At 42.9% G+C, this 27,642-nt stretch overlaps 1 protein-coding gene across 1 annotated transcript in view; it reads right to left on the reverse strand.

Annotated features, from left to right (window-relative positions):
• The window catches only part of LOC122814191 (histone H2A deubiquitinase MYSM1-like), a gene marked incomplete in the record, with an annotated part of 897,734 nt that overhangs the window by 265,467 nt on the left and 604,625 nt on the right, over nt 1-27,642 (reverse strand). Inside the window, 1 exon segment of the mRNA XM_044086797.1 lies at nt 4,189-4,319. Coding sequence (XP_043942732.1) covers nt 4,189-4,319 — 131 coding nt within the window.

A 27,642-nucleotide genomic window follows, 5' to 3' on the forward strand; every position in this document is an offset into this window, starting at 1 on the left:
CAAGTATCTATCCCGGCAGAGGTCTGCCTCCCAAACATCTCTGATGCTCAGGTGAAGGCTGCCCTCTCCAAAGCAAAAAACACTGCTTCCATGGAACCAGATGGCGTCCTACATTAACTCCAAGAGGAACTAATCCCTCAAATAAAACAGCTATACAATCTCAGCCTCACTACAGGATATGTGCCCACAGAATGGTGTACAGCAACAGTGGTCCCACTCCACAAAGGTGGAACCCCTACGGACCCTGGAAACTATCGCCCCACAAGCCTGACTAGCTTAGTCTGCAAGGCTATGGAGAGGATCATCATGGAGCTCATAAACAAAGACATTGGGGACCTACAGACACTAGATCCTACCCAGTTCGGCTTTGTCAAGGGCAGATCCTGCCTTTTGAACCTGGTTGACTTCTTCGAAACAGTCACCAAAGCCATAGATGAAGGGAAGGTAGTACACACAGCCTATCTGGACCTTGCAAAGGCATTTGACACAATACCCCACTCGGGCATCATAGATAAGCTATCCAGCTTAAATATAAACCCCTATGTCACAAGATGGGTGCAAACTGGCTCAAAGACAGAACCCACAGAGTGAGAGTTGCTGGAGCCATGTCAGACTCGAAACCAGTCACAAGTGGCGTCCCACAGGGTTCTGTCCTGGGACCACTCTTGTTCGGTATATACTTTTCGAGGTACAGGCAACGTGGGAGGACTATGGCTCACCAAGTTCGCAGATGACTGCAAACTGGGCCATAATCGACTCTCCAGCTGACACAAACATCCTTCAAAAGGTCTCACAGAGACAGATAACTGGTGCCAGTGCCATGGTTTAAAGCTAAATGCCAAAAAATGTATAGTCATACCCTTTGGCAAAAACAATGTGCCCACAAATTACCACATAGGCGGAAACCCATTAAGTACAGAGAAAGTTATTAGGGACCTGGAGACCCAAGTTGATAGCAATCTCTCCTTTGAAAACCACATTGCCAAAGTGGTTAGAAAGACCTTCTACATAGCCCACCTCATCACGAAGGGTTTCACATCTAGCTCAAGAGAGGTAATCGTGCCCCTTTATTCATCCCTCATCAGGCCCATCATAGAATACAATGCCCCTTTTGGGATGTACCTTACCAGACACCTGCAGCAATTAGAAAGACCCCAAAAATATCTCACCAAGAGGATCAAGGGTCTCAGATGCCATATGCTGCTCGGTTAAAAAAATCCAGCTCTACTCAGTTGCATACTGCCTACCTCGAGGCGATCTATGCCTGACATACAAAGCTATGTCAAATCCAGAATTAATTGACATGCTCCACCTCAGTAAATCTACATCCCTTAGAGCCACACGCTTGAGGGACTTGAACCTCAGCACAGAAATAAATAGAACTTGCTGGAGGGACAGGTTCATAACCCAGAGGCTCCCTTCGTTCTGGAATAGAATTCCAGTTCATGTGAGGCAGAGCACCTCACTGAATCTCTTCAAGAAACTCGATAGGTGGATCGGGGATCGTAGGTTTGCCCCAGGGATTACTCCCGTGTCACTATTAGACAGAGGCACAGTAAACTAAACCTTAAAAAGGGCACAGTATACTCAAATCAAGGGGTGGCATAAGCCATACAGAATCGGGCTAGGCTTATAATTGCCCCAGGGCAGATAGCCTAGTATGAACCTATGGAACTACACAGGTATTATAAGCAAATACAACAGCTGACTAAGTTGTCCAGCTTGGATTAGCTGGGACAGCTCTGTTGAGCGAGGTAAAACCAATCTGCAAAACTTAAACCTAGGACTGCTATACTCAATACAACACAGATTCAAGGGCAGGATGTAGCTCAAAAGTGCACAGAATGATGGTATGGAGGAGGCTGGACATCATCTGTATCCAGAAGATGAGATGAAAGGACAGTGCAGCAAAGACACTTGGTTTGAAATCTGGAATCTACTACTTAGGGAAAGTACAAACTAGAAATGGTGAGGGCGAAACTTCAGAAGACAGAGAGAGGTCATCACAATTAGTGACAAACTCATAACAATCAGACTCCAGTCAAAGGATAGGGATACTCATAATCTCATCTTATTTCTCACAGTAGGGTTGTGATAGTGTGGAAAAGAATGCATTCAAGCAGCAGCTGTAGGACATACTAGAGCAAACTATGGCAACATGAATTAATGTTAATAATGGGAGACCTGAGTGCACATATCAGGACAGACAGAAAAGTACATGGAGACTATCTGTTTCCACATGGGTGGATCAAATGGGAATAAGGGAAAGGCCATTCTAGTCTTCTGTAGAGCAAATGGCTTGAAAATGGCCATCACATGGTTCAGCAAGAGAGAGAGTCACAAGATCATATACAAAAATAGCAAACATGCAACTCATGAAGACCGTCTCCTAGTAAGGGAAGAGCATTGGGTTAGAATCAGTGATTGCAAAGTCATTCCAGTTGGCCCACATTAAACTACTGGTTGCCACAATCACCTTTAAGCAATGGTCAGTGAAGGCTCCAAGATCAAGACAGACTAGGCTTAAGACCTAGAAGTTGACAGGAAAGAAAGCACAGAAGTTCAAGGAAATGCTCGGGGCTCTAGCATCTGAGAAAATAGGTGGAGTTGAATAAGAATGTGAAGACTACAGAATAGATATACAGCTGAGCCAGGTATGGAAGTTAGATACATAAGGAAAGCTTGTGGTGGAATGTAAAAGACCAGGAAATCATCAAAAGAAAGGAGTGCATGAAAAGAGATGGAAAAGACGGACAAAGCTAAGAAAGAAGAACTGCTGGCTAACAAACAGGTCAGGACAAAAGTTGCAATAGTAAAAAAAAAACAAGGCATCACTGGAACTCTACCACCTTCTGGAAAGTGACTCAGCAGATGGCACATAGAAAGTCTATCAGGTTGAGTGGCAAAGACAGAAAGATAAAGAATACAGTCATCAAATACCCTTCATGAGGGATGCCCAGCAACAACTTGTTTATGAGTCCAGTAGATCAGATTCAGATCAGACTGCAGCAGAACAGACCCATGCTTGAGAGAGAGAGAGAAAAGATAAAAGATGAGAGAGAAAAATGCAACTGGGCATTCCTAGACTTGGAGAAAGCATGTGGCAAAGACCCAAAAAAGCTGGATTTGGGTAGTCCTATGATGGTTCAAAGTCCCACAAACATTGGTAGAATTAGCGTAAGTTATGTAACCAATGACACAAGTACAAAACATTGTTTAGACTCACAGAGGGGCTCCCGGTGGGAGTGGCTGTGTATCAGGGTTCAGCTCTTGAGTCCACTCCTGTTCATACTGGTGATGGACTATATTAGCAAACAGGTCAGACGGGACAGATCAACAAAGCTGCTGTATGCAGAGTGATGAACAAGAAATACAGCAAAGGATAGGAGGAATGGAATGCTAAACTGAAACCGCAGGGCATGAAACGGAGTACAAATAAGATGGCTGTAACTGCAGCAAATAGGAGAAATCAGAAGAAACTGAAAATTGAGAAAAAAATGAAAACAGCAGAACAGGTTAACAGTTTCAAGTATCTGACATGGGTGGTTGAGGAGAATGGAAGTCTGAATAACAAGATCAAACCTAGAACTATAGTGGCTGCAGCCAACAGTCACAAAGTATTAGGGGGAGTGTGTGACAATGTAAAACAAAGTAAGGTGCACAAAACAGTAGTGTGACAAGTACTGCTCTGTGGTACAGAAGCATTGGCAGTGAAAGCAAAACGCTTGAAGAAGCTAAAGGGTGATGGAGATGAAGTGTCTCAGACTGGTGGTAGAATGCCCACTGAGACAGATGAAGAAATGAGGACATCAGAACAGAAGCAAAAGTAGCTCTAACTGCAGAGAAAGTCAGAGAACATGTGAGGGAAAGCAGAAGACAATATGGTGAAAATGATTTGGGAAAAGAATAAGGCAAGAGAAAATGACAGCATCCAGCAAAGAGATGGACTGTGTGACAGAAGACCTGCAACAGGTACGGTGATCAAAGAAGGGCAGCACTGAAGACAGAGGCGGTGACAGTTGATAGGGTTGATGACCAATTTAAACGGGAGCCAAAAAATGCTCGCTGATAAGGAGAATGTATTATTGTACAGTTTATGCAGTTTATGTGGTGCAAAGGCAAGTTTTGTAACATCAGAAGATGGCTTTAAAATGACATTATAGTTTACAGCATATTTTTCCCACTTACCACAGTTGAAATTGATGGCTCCTATCAATTCCAAATAAGTGTGTATTCTTCCAATGCAGTTGACATCACCACAGTTTTTAAGGCCTGGGCGAACAGATGTCTTGTTCAGATATTTAGGTTTGCACTTCTCCCTACACAGAATCAATAACGTCACATCACTAATTTGAACAAATATGATACTTGGAAACAGCAAAATGAGAAATGTGACTGAAGTGCATTTCAAATACCACTTTCTTATCACACAGAATGAAAAACAGGAATCAAAACTGCCACTATACAGACACTTTAAAAAATTAGTAAAGCAGCAAAACTAACATTATAAAGCGACATTTATTTGTATTTGCAATCATCAGTTTATGGCACCGATCCATATGGACATATTTCAGCCTCAGGCCTGGAGCGGTACTTGTTAAATGATTTGCTGAGACACACACGCACCCTGTATTGCAGAAATCATCTTGTTAACAGCTCACTGATTTAACCTTCTGCGATGTCATTTATTTTCATAAAAGATCACATAATATTAACAAAAACATTCACATTTCATTCTGCCATTAATTACAATTAGAAATTTTAGACATTACAGTAAAAAAGAGGTTTACCCTGACACACATGTATCGGTTTGCTTTGTTACCCAGTAAATTAATTGAGTCTATGAAGCATTTTCAGCTAAGACCCAACCTAAACAGGGTTAAACACAATGCACAGTATACTATCCAATTAACAAGTGAAAAATACATGCTACATACAGACACAACAGGTAAATGTGAAACGCATCTTCAATCATCATAAATATTAACACTCAAACAACGTGGCAAAAATGAAACACAGCAGAAATAATGAGTTGTCATGCTGCAACTAAGGCAATAAAGCATTACCACAAGTACATCCAAACATACACTCCATAACAAAATGATGACAGGCAGAGGACAAGAAGCTTAAATAACAATTACATGAGCATAACATGAAAAGAAACAGAGAAGCAAGCATGCATGATGATTCAAGTCAATGAATGATCTTACTAAAACATGAGGGCCAACTATCTAATGTACAGTTTCAGCATCATTACTCAGTAAATTAGATGCTGGCATTTTCAAAAGATTTCCAATGTAATTGGCCTTATACACAAGATAATATGGTACTTTAGTAGAAAATCTTTGTCAGACCATAGTCTAGCAAGGAGTGTGCAGTGCAGTGTGGATTACAAAGGCCATGTGTTAATCAGACAAAAACATAACAGGTATAAGTTAATACTAATAGAAACAGTTTAACCACCGAGAAGGGGGTGTAGCCAGGATTTTTTTCAGTTTGAAATCTAATGTCTAGTACTACTACCACCGCTCCCCCCCCCCCACACACACACACACATCATTCATTCTGCCCAGTCTCCCAAAATTATAGTAAAGTTCCACACATGCTATACTCAATCTTAACTAGCATTCTTTAACAGTGACACACTGCAACAGATGCTGTGCCACATAAAGCTAACCAGTCCCACCACAGAGGTACGCTCACATCAAATATCACAGACACCACAATTCACTTACAAACTTCCTTTGACTACCAATAGAGGTGTTTGGTGCTCTGGTTTTGTTTAACTTAACAGCAGGAACAAATCATAGCAAGCCACCCCTTTCAGTCTAACTGGAAGCCAGCCTAAACGGTTTGCGACAGAAAACTATCACTCAAAGTTGAAATACAACAATCTAAACCATTTGCTACCTTTTCATTTTAAATCACAGTCAGTCTATGCAACCCACCACAAAACCTCATGCAGACAACTGACCCATTCTATGGGTCAGCCATTCAAACCTAAAGGGAGATAAGCTGCTGATCTGAGACAGAGGAACTCAAATCCAGGACTCCAGGAAGCAGTTCATATGTTGTAACCAAGGTGAGGTGAAGGGAATGGCTTTCCCAGAACCAAGTTGTTAGGGGACCATCTGCAGTACTTGTATTCATTAATGAAGTAAACATAATATTCTGGCTTCACAAATGAATGAAGATACTGCATTTGTGGTAGCAATTAGAAGCAACGTATGTGCTAGTAACTTGTATCAAGGTGCTTCTTACAGTTGTAGTCAGCAGCTTGCTACCAATAACTTTTTTCTTTCAGGTTTAGGAAAACTTTGTTTTTTCTTGGTCCTCAAAGTTTGGGTTGGGGCTGCGGAACTGCCAGTATACTAGACAACTTATCTACAGTTCTGCACTGCCTTAATCCCCTGTGCTAACTGGTAGACTAAAACATGCATACACAGGAAGAATAGGCAAGTTCTACCTGAAGTCAGTGACATCTCAGGATCAGGTTGTGCAAGCCCAGACAGTGAGACAGGGATTTTAACCACCGATCCACTGTACTGTCCAGAGATAACCACCATTCAGACAACAAAGAAACTTTATATCCATAAGTCAATGTGCCATGAGAAGAATAACACTAAAAATCACACATGCCTGAATCTAGCCCATTCTAATAAACCTGCCAGTGCAAATGCTAATAAACGTATTAACATAAAAACACAAAAACTCATATCCATTTAACAAAAGGAGTAGGATAGTAATTACTTAACTCTGTTAAAGAAGGTGTGGGCATAGCCCTCCTCACGTGTTTAACCAATCTAAAGAAAGTACAGTTTTGTACCTACCATAAATGTATGTGTCCGATAGGTATGCATCTGCAGTCATAACATATGGGTTGTCCTGCCTCAGGCAGCCCTTCGGTCGGCCGGATTCCAAAGTCTGGGTCTGGCCTCGGCTGATGTCGCACTTCACCCGACGTCATAGCTTCTGGAGTATAAAGGCATCAGCCAACGCCATTTTCCTCAGTGTTTCTTGCCCCAGATGCCAGGTGCCCTCTAGGAAGGCTAAATTTGGATAAATGTAGAAAATTCCAAACAGGAGAAAGCAAAATATTATATATATATATATATATATATATATATACATATATACATATACACATACAAACAAATACACCATAACAGATTCCCCCAGCTAGCTAAAAGAGGGGTAAGCACCCTAGGAATACCACAGAGGGGAAGGAGGGTGGGTAATCCTGACTGCAGATGCATATATCGGACATCTACATTTATGGTAGGTACAAAACTGTACTATGTCCTTCAAGGATGCATCTGCAGTCATAACATATGGGTAGAATACCATAGCCAAACTGGGGGAGGAGGTACTAAGATAATGATGGTGTAGTTAAGATCCCCTGTAAAACTGCAGTTGCAAAACCTGCTCGGGATCTGGAGTATAAAGGAAGATTGTAATGCTTGGCAAATGTATGCACGGAGCTCCAAGTAGCAGCTTCTAAAATGTCTTTGGTAGCCACTCCTCGTAAGAAAGCTGTAGTGGTGGCTGTGCCTCTTGTGGAGTGAGGCCTGATATTTTCAGGAGTTGTCTTTCCATGAAAAGAGTAGCAGAATCGAATGCAATTTCCTATCCATTTTGAGATTGTCTGTTTGGAAATTGCTTTTCCTTGCACTCCTGTTGCATATGCTACCAGAAGCTGGTCAGTCTTTCTGCTGGTTTTAGTTCTGTCCAGATAGTAGCGTAGTTTGTCTGTGTACATCCAAGGTGTGCAATAGTTTTTCCCCCCTGTTTTGTGGGTTAGGGAAGAACGTAGGCAAATGAATAGCTTGGATCAAGGATACCCTGGATACCACCTTTGGCATGAAAGTAGGATTGGTTCTCAGAGACACTCTATATCCTGGTGAAAGATAAGGAAAGGCTGCACTGCCATTAATGCCTGTAACTCGGATACCCTTCTTGCTGAAGTGATGGCTAGAAGGAAAGCAGTTTTCCAAGATAAGAACTGTAAAGTCTGCTGATGCTGCTGGCTCAAAAGGCGGAAGTGTTAATTTTTCCAGCACAAAATTGAGATCCCATGCAGGCAGAGGTGGTTTCCTTGGAGGTTTTACATTTTTGATCCCTCTTAAGAATTGTCTGAGGAGAGGGTGAGAGAAGATAGGAGGATCCATGTTGTACTCTGCTGAAATTGCTGAAGCATGAATCTTAATGGAAGAGTAAGACAGGCCATTGTGGAACAGTTCTGCTAAGTATTCTAGGATGTGTGCTAGGTTTGCCAGTGTGACATTTGTACCCTTTGATGCACTCCAAATGAGGAATCTCTTCCATTTAGCTGAGTATGTTTTTCTTGTGGAGGGTCTGCGAGCCTCCAGGATAATGTCCTTGACCCTCTGAGATAAAACATTTTGGTTTTGTTTTATGCAATTTTCCAGGCAGTTAGCTGCAACGTTTTCAAGTTTGGATGCAGGGTCTTGTAGTTGTTCTGCGTTAGAAGTAAAGGCCATAGAGGTAGAGGCCATGAGTTCGTCCGAGACATACTTCTCAGTAGCGGATACCAATGCTGCCTTGGCCAGTCTGGAGCTATCAGAATCACCTTTGGCTGTTCCTCCCTGATCTTCAGTAGAACTTTGTACATCAATGGGAGAGGTGGAAAGGCATAAACTGTCAGGGTCTTCCAGCTGAAAGAAAGGGAGTCCACCCTCCAGGCTTGTGGGTGGTATTCTCTTGAGCAGAATTTCTTCAGTTGGTGGTTGAGTGGGGAGGCGAACAGGTCTATCTCTGGCATTCCCCATTTCTTTATGTTTTTGAAGATGTCTGGATGTAGCATCCATTTGTGAGCATCCGTGGTAGTTCTGCTTAAGCTGTCTGCTAGTGAATTCTCTTTTCCTGGTGCAATTTGGCCTGCAGTTGAATGTTGAGATTCAGGCCTAGGTTCCACAGGTCCATTGCCATCCGGCATAGAGGGTAGGAATGTGCCTCCCTGTTTGTTGATGTACCACATGACTGTGGTATTGTCTGTCCTTATCAGCAGATGTCCTTGCTGGAGGAATGGTTTGAATGCCTCGATTGCATGCTTCACTGCCAGCATTTCCTTTAGATTTATGTGTAGATTCAGCTGGTCTTGAGACCATAGGCCTTGGATACACTTGTCTTCCATGTGTGCCCCCCAGCCTAGGTCTGAGGCATCCGTGGTGATGGTCTGCCTTGGTTGTGGTTTGTGGAAAGGCAACCCTCTGTTGGTTTGGCAGGCTTGAGCCCACCACAGGAATTCTTTTTTCAGACATGGAATGATTGGTATCATGGTTTCTAGACTGTGTCTGTGTTGAGACCATACATTCCTTAGGTACCATTGTAATTTTCTCATATGCAGTCTGGCATGCGGAATCAAGATTATGCAAGATGCCATGTAACCCAGGGCCTGCAGGACTTTCCTTGCAGTAAGCTGAGTTTGTCTTGTCAAAGCCATGAAGTAGACTGGTAGTTGCTTTTGTTTTTCTTCTGTGAGAAAAGCCATCTGAGTTATTGTGTCCAGTTCTGCACCCAAAAATGTTATCCTTTGGGATGGCACTAGTCTTGACTTCTGGATGTTGACTGTGTATCCCAAGGCTTGTAACAGTTGTATGACATAGGCCAAATCCTTTATTATTGTTGTCTTGTTGTCCGCTTGTATTAGGCAGTCGTCCAGGTATGGGTAGATCTGAATTCCCTGAAGCCTGCAATGTGCAATTACTGATGCCAGGCATTTCGGGAATACTCTGGGCGCAGTAGATAAGCCAAAGGGCAATGCTGAGAATTGATAATGCTCTGATCCTGCAAGAAATCTGAGGTGTCTTCTGCAATCTGGTCGTATAGGGACGTGCAGGTATGCCTCCTTGAGATCCAGAGTCACCAGCCAGGACTCCTTGCCCAACATGGGAAGAAGTTGCTGTAGGGTTAGCATCTTGAATTTTGGTACAATGAGATATGTGTTTAGTGCGGACAAGTCGAGAATAGGCCTCCATTGAGTTTCTTTTCTTGGTACAAGAAATAGTCTGGAGGAAAATCCTTGGCCTTGTTCCATGGATGGTGCCCTTTCTATTGCTCTCATCCTTAGTAAGTTGAAGATTTGTTTTAGAGCCTCTGGCTTCTGGCTTGGTGGAAGGTTTGGCATTCCTCTCTTTTTTGGTAAAGTGTGGAAGTGAAACCTGTAGCCTTTGTCTATTGTTTGCAATGTCCATTTGTCTCCTGTAATGCAATGCCAGTTTTTTGAAAATAAAGCTAACTTTCCTTCAAGGGGCTTCCAGTTGCTCCCTGGTAGGCGGAATCAGAGCCAAGTCATTGTGTCTGTCCTGTGGAAGTGGTTGTAGTCGTAGCTGTGGCGGTACTCCTCTGGTTGGCAGGTTGCCACTGACGACCCCTGTATGCACCCCTAGATTGACCTCTGCCTCTTGGGCGTCTATTTCTGCCTCTCTGTGCTCTGGAGTTGTCTGGAAAGGACCAATTTTTTGAAGGCTAGTTTCTGCTGAACCTCGGAGGTTGGACCTGCAGAAAATCCTTGACTGTTTGCACAGATTTTGCTTTTTCTTCCACTTTCTTTAGAATCTCCTGTGCAAGGGAGCCAAATAAACTGTTTCTCCATAGGGGCATCTAGGAGTTTAGACTTGACATGGTCTGGCAAAGATTGCTCTTTTAGCCAGGCATGCCTTCGAATCACTGCTCCAGTCATAGCTGATCTAAATGAAGCCTCCAGTGCATCATAGCCACATTTTAAGAAATGATTACTGACCTGCTGAGAGTTGTGTACCAAATCCTGAAGGGACTTACGGTCTAAAGGTTCAGGAGAGGAAAGCTTTTGATTCAGCTGATCTAACAAAAAATCCTGGTACTGTATCATATGGAATTGGCAGTTTAAAGCCCTGGCAGAAAGAGTAGCAGATGTATAAACCTTTTTACCCCATCTCTCTAATGCTCTTGACTCTCTTTCAGAGGGTAGGGGGTTTTTGGCAGTGGCAGCTGCAAGAAATAGTTTCTGGGTCTGCAGCATGGGCCTTATACAAGTGGAAGTGAGAATCCGGGACCCTGTAATATCTGTCAGGTTTGGCAGGGGCCGGGGGAAGAGAATCAGGGGCAGTACTGGCATCATTGTATGTGTCATCAACAACTGATAGTACAGGTGGTATGGCTAGAGGCCTATGCTGTGGCAAGTGTAAAAAAGCCCTTAGCCTTTTCTTAGAATCAGAAAAATCCTGACCCTGCCATTGAAAGTGTTCCCTCATTGAGTGTAAAGTTTCCCCAAAGGAAAATTCTTCTGGGGGGAGGCAGAAGGAATAGAGTCTTCTGCATCCGAATCCTCATAAGGTGAGTATGGTCCTTCCTGATTGTCTGATAAATCTGATCCATCCGAGGAATAATCAGAGGAGAGAGGTTCAGGGGGTTCTGTCCCAGGCCTTTTGTCAGGAGGAGGTTGTGAGGCCCTGTCTGGGTGAGGTTGGGATCCCCTAATCAGAGATATAAGATCCTCAGCAAGGCTGAGAATCTGAGAACTTGAGGAAGGTCTCAGAGAGGAAGCTTTGGTTGGTAAGGCCTTGGAAATTTTAGCTGCTTTAGCCCTGGAGAAGGCCTTAATAGACATGGAAGCAGGGGGTCTAGCTGCCCCACGTGCAGGAGTAGAGGTGTCCAACGGAATGGTGTCGGACAATTCTTGTGCGCCTGCTTCTTCGGTAGGAATTTCTGTAGCCGACTCAGCTGGGGCATCTCTGGCCTCGGTTGTCGGAGGCATGTTTTCGGCAGAAGGAAGAACAGAGGACTCTGTTTCAGCCGAAACAGAGACACTCGCGGTAGGCCTAACCGTGGTTTCAGCCGAAACCGCGGGCCACGAGTGTCGGTCCTTTTCCTTGCGTTTTTTGGCTAAATGTGTAGTCGGAGTCTCCGACGGCATTTTATATGCAAAAGCGGGACCAAAAAACTCTTCTGCAAATTCCGACCGACGTCTAAGTGTCCGTCGGTTGAAGGAAGCACAGGCTAAACAAGCTGATACGTCGTGGTCTGGGCCTAAGCAAGGAAGGCAGTAAGAGTGGAAATCCTTATGAGGTATTTGTTTCCCACAAGTTAAACAATTATTTACTTTGTCTGACATCGGCTGAGGCAAGAAAGAGTCCCCAACGGGGTACTTAGCTTTTTTAGAAGTCTTCGGTAGCTGAAATCTCTGGATCTGACCGACCGGCACTTGCGAACAGCTTCTGCTTCGGGCACCGCGCGGCAAGAAAGACTGAGGAAAATGGCGTCGGCTGATGCCTTTATACCCCAGAAGCTATGACGTCGGGTGAAGTGCGACATCAGCCGAGGCCAGACCCAGACTTTGGAATCCGGCCGACCGAAGGGCTGCCTGTGGCAGGACAACCCATATGTTATGACTGCAGATGCATCCTTGAAGGACATGCTCTAATATCTTACTGGAGAACAGCTTCTAAAATTTTCAGTTTTATCTTGTCTCTGTCACATTTTTTTTTCTGTCTGGACTTTGGGTGGTGCTTCAAATAAATACCAGCTGTTACATCACAGTTTACCCTTTTCAGTATTTACTATTTTCTGTGTGTGATGGCTGGGTGCTGAATTATGTTCCTTTCCTTAATTTGCTCTTATTTCCCTATTACAGTGCATCAGTAGAATCCCCCTATACCCCTCAAGATGAGGCAAACGTAATATGCTCTTACATGCAGAGAATTTATCATGAATAATCTTATATGCAGAATTAACCCCCTGCTCCATACACACTCTATCAAACCAATTTAAAAAAGTAGCCAGAAACACAGAATGTACATCCTAATCTCCAATATCAATAACCAGAAGTTCTAACAAATAAAACAAATTGTGCATGCCATTTTTTCATGAAAATGTAGTCACAAATAAAATAAATCACGCATCCAATCTCTTCTATTAAAAACAGACTTACAAGAAGTGCTCACAAATAATTATTTAACACAATAAGGGGAAGAGTAACTTTTGTCCTGACCCATATTTAATGTATGCAGCCAACACTTAACCAAGATATTGTTCTGAAGCAAAATAAACAACTGAAGGAACCAGACCAGTTTGTAGCAACAAACAGCAGCTGAAAAAAGTACAGTTTTGTACCTACCATAAATGTAGATGTCCGATAGGTATGCATCTGCAGTCATCACATATGGGTTGTCCTGCCTCAGGCAGCCCTTCGGTCAGCCGGATTCCAAAGTCTGGGTCCGGCGTCGGCTGATGTCGCCCCTTCCCCGACGTCACAACACCTGGGGTATAAAAGCGTCAGCCGACGCCATGTTCCTCAGTTTTTCTTGCCCCAGATGCCAGGTGCCCTCTAGGAAGGCTAAATTTGGAAAAAATGCAGTAAAAAATCCAAACATTTGCAAAAATATATATATATATATCTATATGTATAAACAAATACACCATAATAGATCCCCCAGCTAGCTAATAGAGAGGTAAGCACCCTAGGAGTACCACAGAGGGGAAGGAGGGAGGGTAAACCTGACTGCAGATGCATACCTATCAGACATCTACATTTATGGTAGGTACAAAACTGTACTATGTCCTTCAAGGATGCATCTGCAGTCATCACATATGGGTAGAATACCATAGCCAATCTGGGGGTGGAGGTACTAGGAAAAGGATGGTGTAGCTAAGATACCCTGCAGGACAGCTGAAGCAAATCCTGCTCTGGATCTGGAATATAAAGGTAAATTGTAATGCTTGGCAAATGTATGCACGGAGCTCCATGTGGCAGCTTCTAAAATGTCTTTTGTAGCCACCCCTCTTAAGAAGGCTGTGGAGGTGGCTGTGGCTCTCGTAGAATGAGGTCTAATGTTAGCTGGTACAGTCTTTCCATGAAATGAGTAACAAAAGCGGATGCAATTTCCTATCCATTTTGAAATTGTCTGTTTGGAAATTGCTTTTCCTTGAGTACCAGCAGCATAAGCTACCAGCAGCTGGTCAGTTTTTCTGAAGCCTTTAGTTCTGTCCAAGTAGTAGCGCAACTGTCTGTGAATGTCCAGGGTGTGCAGCAGTTTCTCCCCTTTGTTTTGTGGATTTGGGAAGAAGGTAGGCAAGTGAATAGCTTGATTCAATGAAACCCTGGATACCACCTTTAGCATAAAAGTAGGATTAGTTCTTAATGAAACTCTATCCTGATGGAAAATAATAAATGGCTGAACTGCCATCAGGGCCTGCAATTCCAAAACTCTTCTTGCTGAGGTTATTGCCAGAAGGAAAGCAGTCTTCCATAAGAGGTACTGTAGATCTGCAGATGCTGCTGGCTCAAATGGAGGCAGTGTTAGTTTTTCCAACACGTAGTTAAGGTCCCAAGCAGGTAGAGGAGGTTTCCTAGGAGGTTTGATGTTTTTGATTCCCCTTAGAAACTGTCTTAGGAGAGGATCAGTATTGTATAAATTACGCTCCACCAAAAACCAGTAAAACTAAAAAGTGATGTCCTGGGCGTCCAGAAGCTTTATTGCTCACACAATTTCCATTAAAAATAATAAGGATACAGCTTAAAATACTTTCAACTTGTAAAGAATACTGAGCGCTTTCACCCGCTCAACCAATGCGGGTTTCATCAGAGTACAAATAACATATCTTTACACCAGCCTTATATACTAAAAAAATCACCACATTAAATATGCTAATTAAATAATTGTTTGATTGTTGCACTACGCAAAAATACAAATTACTGATTCCAACCCATAAAACCAACTATTATTTGTAATAAAAGTAAGTTTTGTATAACTTTTAGAGGAAGTTTATGAAATATGTGATTTTTGAGGGCATGACCTTATAGTTATATATGATAGTGTAAATGTTTATAAATAAAATACGTAATAAATACATGCACTTTTAATTTCTATAAATGTTTCTATTAAATAATTATATTTTGAAATAATATAATATTTAACATTTAATTAATAAACATATATATAAATATAAATAGTAATATTAATAGTAATATTTTATGTATAAATTAATAGTTATCTTTTCATATTTTTATATACATTGGAATGAATTCACATTCTAAATATAAATCTATAGTTGTTTATATTTAAATATTATTATGTAACATATGATTTTAAAGAATGTTAATTTTTAGTATGTTTTATCACAATACTATTTAAGTTATATACTTAACATACATTTTTATACATTTTATATAACATTATGGGATAGCTTATCCTGAAGAGGAGTCAAGGCATTCTCCAGGCTGTTAGTTGCAATGTTTTCAGGTTGGAATGTAGAGTTTTGTAGCTGTGCTGTGTCAGTAGAAGTGGCCATAGAGGTAGGGGCCATGGCTTTGTACGTGGCAAGCTCCTTAGCAGTGGGTACCAGTGCTGTCTTGGCCAGTCCGGAGCTATCAGGATCACTTTTGGCTGCTCTGACCTGATCTTCAGTAACACCTTGGTCATTAATGGAATAGGAGGGAATGCATACACTGTCAGATTTCTCCAGCTGAAAGAGAGAGCGTCCACTTTCCACGCTTGTGGGTGGTATGTCCTTGAGCAGAATTTCTTTAGTTGATGATTGTGGGGGGATGCAAATAGATCTATGTCCGGGCTCCACCAAAATTGTGTTATCTGTTGGAAAATGTCTGGGTGCAGCATCCATTCGTGTGCATCCATGATATTTCTGCTTAAGCTGTCCGCCAGTATATTGTCCTTCCCTGGCACAAACTGAGCTTGTAGCTGTATACTGAGTTTCAAGGAAAGATCCCATAGATTCATTGCCAGCCTGCACAGAGGGTAAGAATGGGTACCTCCTTGCTTGTTTATGTACCACATAACTGTGGTGTTGTCTGTCCTTATTAGTAGATGGCCTTGATGCAGAAAAAGTTTGAAGGCCTCGATTGCATGTATCACTGCAAGCATTTCTTTTTATGTGCATGTGCAGCTCCTTTCGTGACCACTGTCCTTGGATACGTCTGCCCTCCATGTGTGCTCCCCAACCTAGGTCTGAAGCGTCTGTTGTAATAGTTTGGGAGGTTTTTGGCTTTGTGAAGGGCAGCCCTGTGTTGGCCTGAGCCCACCACAGAAATTCCTTGTGAAGGCATGGAATGAGTGGGATTAAAGTTTCCAAACTGTGACTGTGCTGAGTCCATAAACTCCTTAGGTACCACTGTAGCTTTCTCATATGTAGCCTTGCTTGTGGAATCAAAAGAATACAGGATGCCATGTAACCCAGGGCCTGCAGGATTTTCCTTGCAGTCAGCTGAGTTTGTCTTGTCAGATTCTTGAAGTAATCCGGTAGTTGACTGTTTTTCTTCTGTGAGATAAGCCATTTGGGTGGTTGTATCTAGATCCGCACCCAGAAAGGTTATTCTTTGGGATGGAACAAGTCTTGATTTGTGCATGTTGACTGTATATCCCAAGGCCTGTAGAAGATTGATGGCATAATTTAAGTCCTTTATTAGAGTTTGTTGGTTGTCCGCTTGTACAAGGCAGTCATCCAGATATGGGTAGATTTGAATCCCCTGGAGTCTGCAGTGTGCTATTACTGATGCCAGGCATTTCGTGAATACTCTGGGCGCAGTAGATAAGCCAAAGGGCAATGCTGAGAATTGATAATGCTCTGACCCTGCAAGAAATCTGAGGTATCTTCTGCAACTTTGTCTGATAGGGACATGCAGGTATGCCTCCTTGAGGTCTAGAGTAACCAGCCAAGACCCCTTGCCCAGCATGGGAAGGAGTTGCTGTAGTCAGCATTTTGAATTTTGGCACAATGAGATAAGTATTCAGTACGGACAAGTCGAGAATAGGTCTCCATTGATGCTCTTTTCTTGGAAAAAGGAATAGTCTGGAGTAAAATCCTTGGCCTTGTTCTGAAATAGGAACCTTTTCTATGGCCTTCATTTGAAGTAAGTTTGAGATTTGTTTCAAAGCCTCTGTCCCTTGTTTTGGTGGCAGACCTGGTATGCCTTTTCTTTTTGGCAATGTGTGGAAATGGAACCTGTATCCGTTGTTTATTATTTGGAGTGTCCATTTGTCTCTTGTAATGTTGTGCCAATTTCTTGAGAATAAAGAAAGATTTCTGCCCAAAGGTGCTTCTAATTGAGCCCTGGTTGGCGGAGTCAAAGCAGAGTCATTGAGTTTGTCCTTGTGCAGCAGTTGCAGATCCTGAACTGCCTGTCTGGATTGGAGGTTGCCATTGACAGCCTCTGTAGGAGCCCCAAGCTTGGCCTCTACCTCTGGCACACCTGTTTCTGCCCCTTTGAAATCTTTCTGTGTCCGAAAAGGACCAATTCTTGGAAGGCCAGTTTCTGCTGAATCTAGGTGGTTGGACTTGAAGAAAATCTTTAACTGTTTGTACAGATTTTGCCTTTTCCTCAAATTTCTTTAGGACGTCCTGAGCACTGGAACCAAATAACTTTTGCTTTTCCAGTGGAGCATCCAAAAGCTTAGCTTTAACATGTTCTGGCAGAGATTGTTCCTTTAGCCAAGCATGCCTGCGTATGACAACACCTGTCATTGCTGACCTACATGAAGCTTCCAATGCATCATAACCACATTGCAAGAAATGGTTGCTAACCTGCTGGGAATTATGTACCAGATCCTGAAGGGATTTACGGTCAAGGGGTTCAGAAGAAGACAATTTCTTATGCATTTCTTCTAACAAATACTCTTGATACTGTATCATGTGAAATTGACAATTTAATGCCCTCATAGCAAGAATGGCAGAAGTATACACTTTTTTACCCCATCTCTCTAATGCCCTGGACTCCTTTGCAGAGGGGAGTAGGTTCTTAATAGTAACGGCTGCGACCCCCTTAGGGCCCTGTGAAATAGTTTCAGGGTCAGCAGAGTGGGCCTTATAAAGAAAACTGTGTGTCCAGGACCCTGTAATACCTATCAGGCTTAACAGGGGCCGGAGGCAGAGTGTCAGGGGTCATACTAGAGTCAGAATATACATCAATCACATTTAAAACAGGAGGAATAGCCAAAGGTCTATGCTGAGGTAAATGAAGAAAAGTTCTTAGTCTTTTCCTGGAATCAGAATATTCCTGGCCCTGCCATTTGAAATGCTCTCTCATAGTGTGAAAGGTCTCCCCAAAGGAAAGCTCTTCAGGAGGGGAGGCTGAGGGAATAGATTCCTCTGCATCCGAATCCTCGTAGGCCGAGTAAGCCTCCTCCTGGTAGTCTGAGTGATCCGAGCCAACAGAGGCCTCCTCTGAGGAAAGGAGATCAGGGGGATCCATCCTGGGCCTTTTGTCTAGAGGGGGCTGGGAGCCCCTGTCTGGATGAGGCTGAGAGCCCCTAATTAAGGAGATCAGGTTCTCTGCTAAAGTTAAAATCTATGAACTAGAAGAATGTCCCTGAGGAATAACCCTGGGAGGCATGGTTTTAGTGCGTTTTGCAGCTTTAGCCCTGGTGAAGGCCTTAATAGACATGGATGCAGGAGGCCTGGCTGCACCACGTGCTGGTGTAGCTTTATCTAAAAGGTATGGTGTCGGAAGATTCCAATACACCAGTTTCGGAAGGCAATTCTGTAACTGACTCGGTAGGAGCCTCCGGGACCGAGGCTGTCGGTTGTATTATTTCAGGGTTCGGAAGTTCCAAGGACTCTATCAGCCGAGACCGAGATACTTGCGGTAGGCCTAGCCTACCTAGGCCTACCTAGCCTACCTAGGCCTAGCCTAGGTTTCAGCCGAAACCACGGGCCGCGTGTGTCGGTCCTTGTCCTTCCGTTTCTTAATTAAATGCGATGTCGGGGCTTCCGACTGCATTTTGTAAGCAAAACTATCCCCAAAGAACTCTTCTGCGAACTCCGACCAACGTCTAAGAGTGCGTCGGTTGAAAGAAGCGCAGGCAGAGCAGGCCGAGACGTCGTGGTCTGGGCCTAAGCAAGGAAGACAATAAGAGTGGAAATCTTTATGAGGTATTTGTTTCCCACAAGTTAAACAATTATTAACTTTTTCTGACATCGGCTGAGGCAAGAAAGAGTCCCCAATGGGGTACTTAGCTTTTGAAGTCTTCGGATAGCGAAATTACAGGAGCTGGCCGACCGGCACTTGCGAACTGCTTCGAGCACCACGCGGCAAGAAAGACTGAGGAACATGGCGTCGGCTGACGCTTTTATACCCCAGGTGTTGTGACGTCGGGGAAGGGGCGACATCAGCCGACGCCGGACCCAGACTTTGGAATCCGGCCGACCGAAGGGCTGCCTGAGGCAGGACAACCCATATGTGATGACTGCAGATGCATCCTTGAAGAACATCATAGCCCTCAACCTCTTACTTCCAGAATCAGAGACAAATAACCTGGGAACTTTTTTTACAATAATTTATTACTATTAACTTGAGAAGTTGATAGAATAAAAGAATGTAAATAAACCATACCTCTCAACCTGGAAACATCAAAAATCTGGACAAGGCCCATGAAAAATAGGTAAAAATCTGTACACTGATTGACATAAAATTTGCATACATAATTATGTAACCTTGCCCACTCCAGTGGAATTGTGGAATACCTACTTTCAAACGCAAACTGAAGAACAGCCAAAATATGTCACCAGTGTCCCCTTGCAAACATTCCAATGTCCCATTACCTGGCTATTTCACCCCATTTACCATAAACACTAATGTGTGTATACTGCTTAACTTCTACAATGATTATTTGGATTTTATTTTTACATTTTATAGCACAGTGCACAAACTCTAATAAACATATGCTAAACAAAGCACCGCTGTCTCACAATGAAAATAGATTTAGCATTAAAACTTCTCTGCCCTTGAAATTCACATTCATTGAAACAGCACTGAAACTCACACCACATCCAAAGAAAATGCATCTGGCCAGTGGTGGATAAAGATTATTTTTGGGCTGTTTTCAAATCATAGGCCCCTTGCACACAAAACAAGAAACATACATGTGTTCTTTGATACACCTTCCTGACTTTATTAAACTATAGTCCTTGTATAGACTTAGAGTACATTTTAAATTTATTGTTTGAACATTTTAACAGTAGGCAACAAAACAAAATGTGTGAACCAATAATGACTAACTGCTCAGTTCAGAACATTTCCATCATAAAAGTCTACTTACACACACACACACATATATATATATATATATATATATATATATATATATATATATATGTGTGTGTGTGTGTCTATGGGATTATATCTTATGTAGGAGGGCCAGTATGAAGGAGATTGGAGACTGTAAAGTGGTGACCGGAGGAAGTGTAGTTAGGCAGCATAGGATGGTGGTTTGTAGGATGACGGTGGTGATCAAGAAGAGGAGGAGGAGTGTGAGGGCAGCACCAAGGATCAAATGATGGAAATTGAAAAAGGGTAATTGTGAGGTAGAGTTCAGGGATGAGTTAAGGCAGCCACTGGGTGGCAGTGAAGAGTTACCAAATAGCTGGGTAACTACAGCAGAGCTAGTAAGGGGGATGGCTAGAAAGGTGCTTGGTATCACATCTGGACAGAGGAAGGATGACAAGGAGACATGGTGGTGGAATGAGGAAGTACAGGAGAGTATACAGAGAAAGAGGTTGGCAAAGAAGAAGTGGGATTGTCAGAGAGATGAAGAAAGTAGTCAGGAGTATAAGGAGATGAGGTGCATGGCAAAGAGAGAGGTGGCTAATAAGGCATATGAAGAGTTGTATGAAAGGTTGGACACTAAGGAGGGAGAAAAGGACCTGTACCGATTGGCTAGACAGAGGGACCGAGCTAGGAAAGATGTGCAGCAGGTAAAGGTGATAAAGGATAACGAGGGAAACATACTCACAAGCGAGGAGAGTGTGTTGAGGAGATGGAAAGAGTACTTTGAGGGGCTGATGAATGAAGAGAATGAGAGGGAGGGAAGATTGGATGATGTAGGGATAGTGAATCATGAAGTACAATGGATTAGCAAGGAGGAAGTAAGCATAGCTATGAAGAGAATGAAGAATGGAAAGGCTGTTGGCCCAGATGACTTACCTGTGGAAGCATGGAGGTGTTTAGGTGAAATGGCAGTGGAGTTTTTAACCAGATTGTTTAATGAAATCTTGTACAGTGAGAGGATGCCAGAGGAATGGAGAAAAAGTGTTTTGGTACCGATTTTTAAGAATAAGGGTGATGTACAGAGCTGTAGTAACTACAGAGGGATTAAATTGATCAGTCACAGCATGAAGTTGTGGGAAAGAGTAGTGGAAGCAAGGTTAAGAAGGGACGTGATGATTAGTGATCAGCAGTATGGTTTCATGCCGGGAAAGAGCACTACAGATGCGATCTTTGCTCTGAGAGTGTTGATGGAGAAGTACAGAGAATGTCAAAAGGAGTTGCATTGTGTGTTTGCAGACTTAGAGAAAGCATATGACAGGGTGCCTAGAGAGGAGTTGTGGTATTGTATGAGGAAGTCAGGAGTGTCAGAAAAGTATGTAAGTGTGGTACAGGATATGTACGAGGGTAGTGTGACAGTGGTGAGGTCTGCGGTGGGAGTGATGGATGCGTTTAAGGTGGAGGTGGGGTTACATCAAGGATGAGCTCTGAGCCCTTTCTTATTTGCAATGGTGATGGACAGGTTGACAGACAAGATCAGACAGGAGTCCCCGTGGACTATGATGTTTGCAGATGACATTGTGATCTGTGGTGAGAGTAGGGAACAGGTGGAGACGACCCTGGAGAGATGGAGATATGCTCTAGAGAGAAGAGGAATGAAGGTCAGCAGGACTAAGACAGAATATGTGTTTGAATGAGAGGGAGGATAGAGGAATGGTGAGGATGCAAGGAGTAGAGGTGGCGAAGGTGGATGAGTTTAAATACTTGGGGTCAATAGTTCAGAGTAACGGTGAGTGTGGCAGAGAGGTGAAGGCAGTACAGGCAGGATGGAGTGGGTGGAGAAGTGTGTCAGGAGTGATTTGACACAGACGAGTGCCTGTAAGAGTGAAAGGGAAGGTCTACAAGAGGGTAGTGAGACCAGCTATGTTATATGGGTTGGAGACTGTGGCATTAACAAAAAGGCAGGGGTTTGAGCTGGATGTGGCAGAATTAAAGATGTTAAGATTTGCACTGGGTGTGATGAGGGTGGACAGGATTAGGAATAAGTATATTAGAGGGTCATCCCAGGTTGGAAGGTTTGGAGACAAAACACTAAGATGGAGCAGATAGTCAGCAATTCCCAAGACACAAAACATATCTAAAGAGGTCAGCTTGGCTCGTAGATACGGAAGAACTGGGCCTGCCTAACACTGCAAACAAGAGTAGGAGGTCATCTATGTCAAATGCAAATGTAGTTAAAGTCAAATAAGATCACCAATACAGCTGCAGGTAATAAAAATGTAAAAAAAAAAATGTACAGCTCTGAACTTCCAAATCTTTCTCGCCCTCCACCACTCCCCACCCCCTGCATACAGTGCCTTGTTCACAATGAAGTTCCACACAGTTGGTAGACTTTTTTGATGACTTCTCTTTCCCACTTTACATACGCACACACATTAGATCATTGGCATTGTTATTCACAGCTGCCATTCCCCCCCAAGCAACAACCATGACCAAATGGCTTACTACTTCTTACAGCGTTCTTTTACTTCTTAAAAAAGCATCAATTGACAGCCTTCAGTTGTGAGTAGGTGCCGTTTAGCACTTCTGGCTATAAAAGTAGCTACACTGGATCGTATTCCAATTCGGAGAGGATTAATACGACAAGCTTTTTTTAAGAAATTTTTTTTTGCTGTTTGTTACCCCTGGCTTGAGGCATGTACGCTATATTATACATAGAGTACACTTGCCAACATCCCTGCAATGAGAGAAAAATGATTATTCTTCATCTGTGTCACTAATGCACACAGGTAACCTGTAAACGGTTAATCTTCCAGGCCCATGCTTACACTTATCAAGGGTATCAGAACTTGTCAAAGATTTGGGGGGCACGACTAGGCTTAAAAAGCCCCTTGTGCTCGTTAGCCTAATAAACACCTATGAACCTACAAAATGCATTTTTGATGGACTTCTTTACTGATTACATATACTCTCTGTTACAGAAAGACAGACAGACAGAGCATAAAGCATAATAAGTATTTAAAGTATAAGAGCAGCAAGTGAGAGGTATCTATCTTTACACACTACTCAAAAAACAGACAGGCATGGGTAGTTTTAAGGTAGGATAAAAGTTTGTTTCTAAAGTGGTTGACAGGAAAATGATTCCAACTGGTTGGGGGCAACCCCTCTGAAATTTCACTTCCCTAATGACAGGATGAAGTTAGCTCTTTGCAGTGTGAGTACACATTGTGTGCAAGATCTAAGACTGTAAGAGATTACAGTTGTGTAAGTAAACATACCGTGTAGATGTTCCAACAGATCAATGATGCAGTAGCCTAGGTTATGGTATATGGAGGCATATCCTATTGAGAATCAGATGACCAGTCAGCCTGTAAAGCTTAAGGGCACCTTCCATGCTTCTTAACTGTTAAAGTGTTCACGGAGAGCAGTATAAAGTCAGTGGCAATGGTACCAAACTCTGATTTCTTGCTTCAAAACAAAGAAGGCTAGAGACCTGCCAGCCAGGCATGAGCTAAAAGAAAAGCATGAGTGCCAAAAAACACACCCTAACACACAAAAAAAGAAGGGGGAAGGAGGAGGTTTGCACTGCAACAGTGATCGATTCAAACATCTACATGGTTAAGTTGATTTTATTTTTTACTCATTTATCCTTTGTTGAGTGGGTTGGTTCCACAAGGCTAGTGGCTCTTCACAGCAGAGACCCAAGGTGGTATTTACACTACTTTATTTACACAACTGTACTACGTTCATCATATGACCACTGTTGCAGTAGACTAAGCTAGATGGGATGAATGCTAGAGCTTAGAAGAAAAAGAAAGAAAGAAGGACCACAGTCCAGGAGACGTTAAAGAAGAGACTGAGCAAAGCCTGCTCTGGACCTAGAGAAGACATCCACCTTGTAGTACTTGGTAAATGTGTGCAAAGAACACCAGCTTGCTGCCTCTAGAGTCTACCCCTTTCCAAAAAGCTATGGAGGCAGCCAAAGCCCTTTTAGAGTGGGTCTGACTTTTCCTGAACTGTCTTAAGATGAGAATAACAAAAACCACAGCATGAGACAACCATTTAGAAACTATCTGCTTTAACACAGACTGGGGATAATAACTTACACAGATACTGTACGAGTAGAACCAGAGGTGTCTGAGCTTTAAAATGATCCTGGTCCATGCTTTGGCACCAACCAGAAAATCGTTTCCACTCACCCAAATATGATTTTCTGGTAGCAGATTTCATTGCTTTATTTAATACCTGTGGCGTGCCCTCAGAAAAATAAAATGTATTTAAAAGGTATTAAAATTCTAACATCTATGCAGTTAGCTGAAAAAACTGAATGATGGGGTGCATCAAACATGTACTGTCTTTTGTGAAGTCCATTCTGTGAGGAAGCATCTGTTGGGGGGAACCACTGTTGTCTGAGCCAAAAGGGGGGAACCACTGTTGTCTGAGCCAAAAGGGGGTTACCACAATTACCCTGGAAGAGACATTTTGAATGTTAAGAAAAACCCTCATTACCAGAGGAAAGGGTGGACAAGCATACAGAAGCATCCATGTCCACAAGAATGAAAATTATTCTGTCTTTCAAGCATTGGTGCAAGGTGTCCTGCAGCAGAATTCCTTTTAACGGTCTGTTATGTATAGAGGCAAAAAGATCTAGATGAGGAGATTCCTCATAGCTGGATCAATTTCTGGAAGACACCTGGGTGCAACTCCCATTTGTGGAGGGTGGGGCTGTTCTGATTCTGCTCAGTCTGTGCACAACAATACACTACTCTGACAGAATGCAAGTACCCAGTAGGGAAAGATTATGCTGACTTGCTAGTTCCCAGGCCATCACTGCTGGTCTGCAAAGGGGCAGTGATCAGTTTCCTCTGTTTGTGTGTCTCATCACTGTGGTCTTGTCTGTGATTACCGGGAGGGTCTGGATTCCACGGACAGTTTGAAGAACTGAGAATGTTTATTAGTGTGCTTCAGTTTGTCCTGCTGGTTGCACAGATCCTAGACTTTCATCACTTTGGATACAGCTCCCCATGTAGTCTGATGCATATGTGGTTACAAACTCAGATGGGGCAGCAGGGTAAAAGGGAGACTTGGGTTGAGAGAAAACCGCTTCCTCCACTAGAAAATCTCACATGTGGCAAAATATATCATCAGAATCTAAAAGGATAAGGGGTGCTGGTGTTGCAGCCAAACTGATTTGAGAAGCCATTGTTTGTTTTTCTTATGTGAAGTCTGGCCAAAAGAATTATGAGAAACGTAGAGGCCATGAAACCTAGAATATTGACATACTTCCTGGCAGAAGTGATAATCTGGTTAGAAAACATAAAAAAAACTGTTCCTTGTCCAATTCTACTTTGTCCTGAGGAAGAAAGGCCAACATGAGGGATTCATCTAGGAAACATCCCAGGTACACTTTCCTGTGAGACAGTTTCAAGTGAGATAGAATGATAGAAGACTTCACTATGTTCACCTGAAATCCCACACTGAGAAATAGTATTTTTTAAAAATCCACGAAACAGGTAAGGGAAGCAAGGCAACAAACACCAACAGATGAAAGTTAATCTTCTTTAATACAGATAAAATGTGAAGCGCGTTTCGTTTGAGACTGTGCTCAAACCTCTTCAGACAAAAGTACAGTTTTGTACCTACCATAAATGTAGATGTTCGAAGATCCACATTGATGCAGTCCTTACTCTTGGGTAGTCCGCTGTCCTCGGTCGGCCCGAATATCAAAGTATAAGGCTGACGTCGGTCAAGGCGCATTTGACTGACATCAGGACGTCAGGGTACAAATGCGCATGACCGACGTCATATCCTCAGTCTTTTCTTGCCCCAGATGTCAGAAAACCCTAAAAAGAAAGGTCAAAAAACAAAAGACAGCTAACAACCAACCAACCACCCTGCACCAAAAATATGTACAATATATACAATACCCATCATATTAACAACCCAACCCACACAACCACCTCTAACTACAGAGGGGAAGGAGGGAGGGTAAATTGGACTGCAGCAATGTGGATCTTCGAACATCTACATTTATGGTAGGTACAAAACTGTACTATGTTCTTCATCTCACATTGCTGCAGTCCTTACTCTTGGGTAGAATCCCAAAGCAGAGGTAAGGGAGGATGGCAAAACTATAAAGAAGCAGGAGCTGCCAAAATGCCCTGCAAAATAGCAGTGGCAAAACCAGCCCTAGATTTAGAGTAAAGTGGAAGGTGATAATGCCTAGAGAAAGTATGCACTGAACTCCAAGTAGCTGCCTCCAAAATATCCTTAGTTGCCACCCCTTAAAAAGCTGTCAAGTGGCAGTAGCCCTAGTGGAATGAGGCCTAATCCCAGCTGGAATCTCCTTGCCATGATGGGAATAACAGAAAGCAATGCAAAACCCAATCCACTTAGAAATAGTTTGTTTTGACACAGGCTTGCCCTGAGAACTCAAAGCAAAAGAAACAAATAACTGCTGAGACTGCCTGAACCCTTTAGTTCTGTCCAAATAATATCGCAACTGCCTGTGTACATCTAAAGTGTGCAAAATCTTTTCCCCTTTATTTTGGGGTTTGCATAAAAAGTAGGCAAATGAATAGTTTGGTTTAAAGCCACACTAGAAACCACTTTAGGCATAAAGGAAGGATTAGTACGTAAAGATACCCTATCCTTATGAAAAAATTAAGAAAGGCTCAACTGCCATAAGGGCCTGCAACTCAGAAACCCTTCTTGCAGAGGTAATGGCCAACAAAAAAGCAGTCTTCCATGATAAATATTTCAACTCGGTAGTAGCTGCAGGCTCAAAAGGTTGTAGAGTAAGTTTCTCCAACACAAAATTGAGATCCCAAGCAGGAGTAGGAGCTCTACGTGGGGGTCTTATATTCTTTGCCCCTCTAAGAAATTGCTTGAACAAAGGATGAGAAAACAAAGGTGGGTCACAATCATAGTGAGCCGAAATTGCTGCAGCATGAACCTTAATAGAAGAGAAGGACAAACCTTTGTCCAGTAACTCAGTAAGATATTGAAGAGCCACACTCAAATTAGGCTCAGAAACATCAAAATCCTTTGCTGCATACCAAAACAAAAATCTCTTCCATTTATCTGCGTACACTTTCCTTGTACTAGGCCTTCTTGCTTCCAAAATAACATTCAAAACTTGCTGTGGAAGCTGAGACCCACTATGGTTCAAAACAGAATATGCCAGGCTGTTAGGTGAAGAGAATGAAGCTTGACATTGAGCAAATGACTGTCCTCCTGAGACAACAGGTGTGGAATCGAAGGCAAAGGCCATGGAGGCTCCTGTACCAGGCTTCTCAGTAATGGGTACCAATGCTGTCGAGGCCAATCTGGAGCTATCAAAATCATCCTTGGCTTGTCCTGTCTGGCCTTTAGTAGTACCTTTGGGAGGAGAGGCAGAGGTGGAAAGGCATACACATGAAGATTGCTCCAATTGAAAGAAAGAGCATCCACTTTCCAAGCTGTGGGATGAAACCTTTCGTGCAAAACTTTGGCAGCTGGTGGTTTAGTGGAGAAGCAAACAGATCTATGTCTGGAGTTCCCCATGACACTGTCAATTTCTGAAATACATGAGGATCCAATTTCCACTCGTGGGGATCCATAATTGCCTGCTTAACACATCTGCTAAGGAGTTCTGTGCTCCGGCAGAA

This window comes from Protopterus annectens, chromosome 10.part0 (genome assembly GCF_019279795.1).
Source record: "Protopterus annectens isolate FY-2018-M chromosome 10.part0, PAN1.0, whole genome shotgun sequence".
Taxonomy (NCBI): Eukaryota; Metazoa; Chordata; order Ceratodontiformes; family Protopteridae; genus Protopterus; species Protopterus annectens.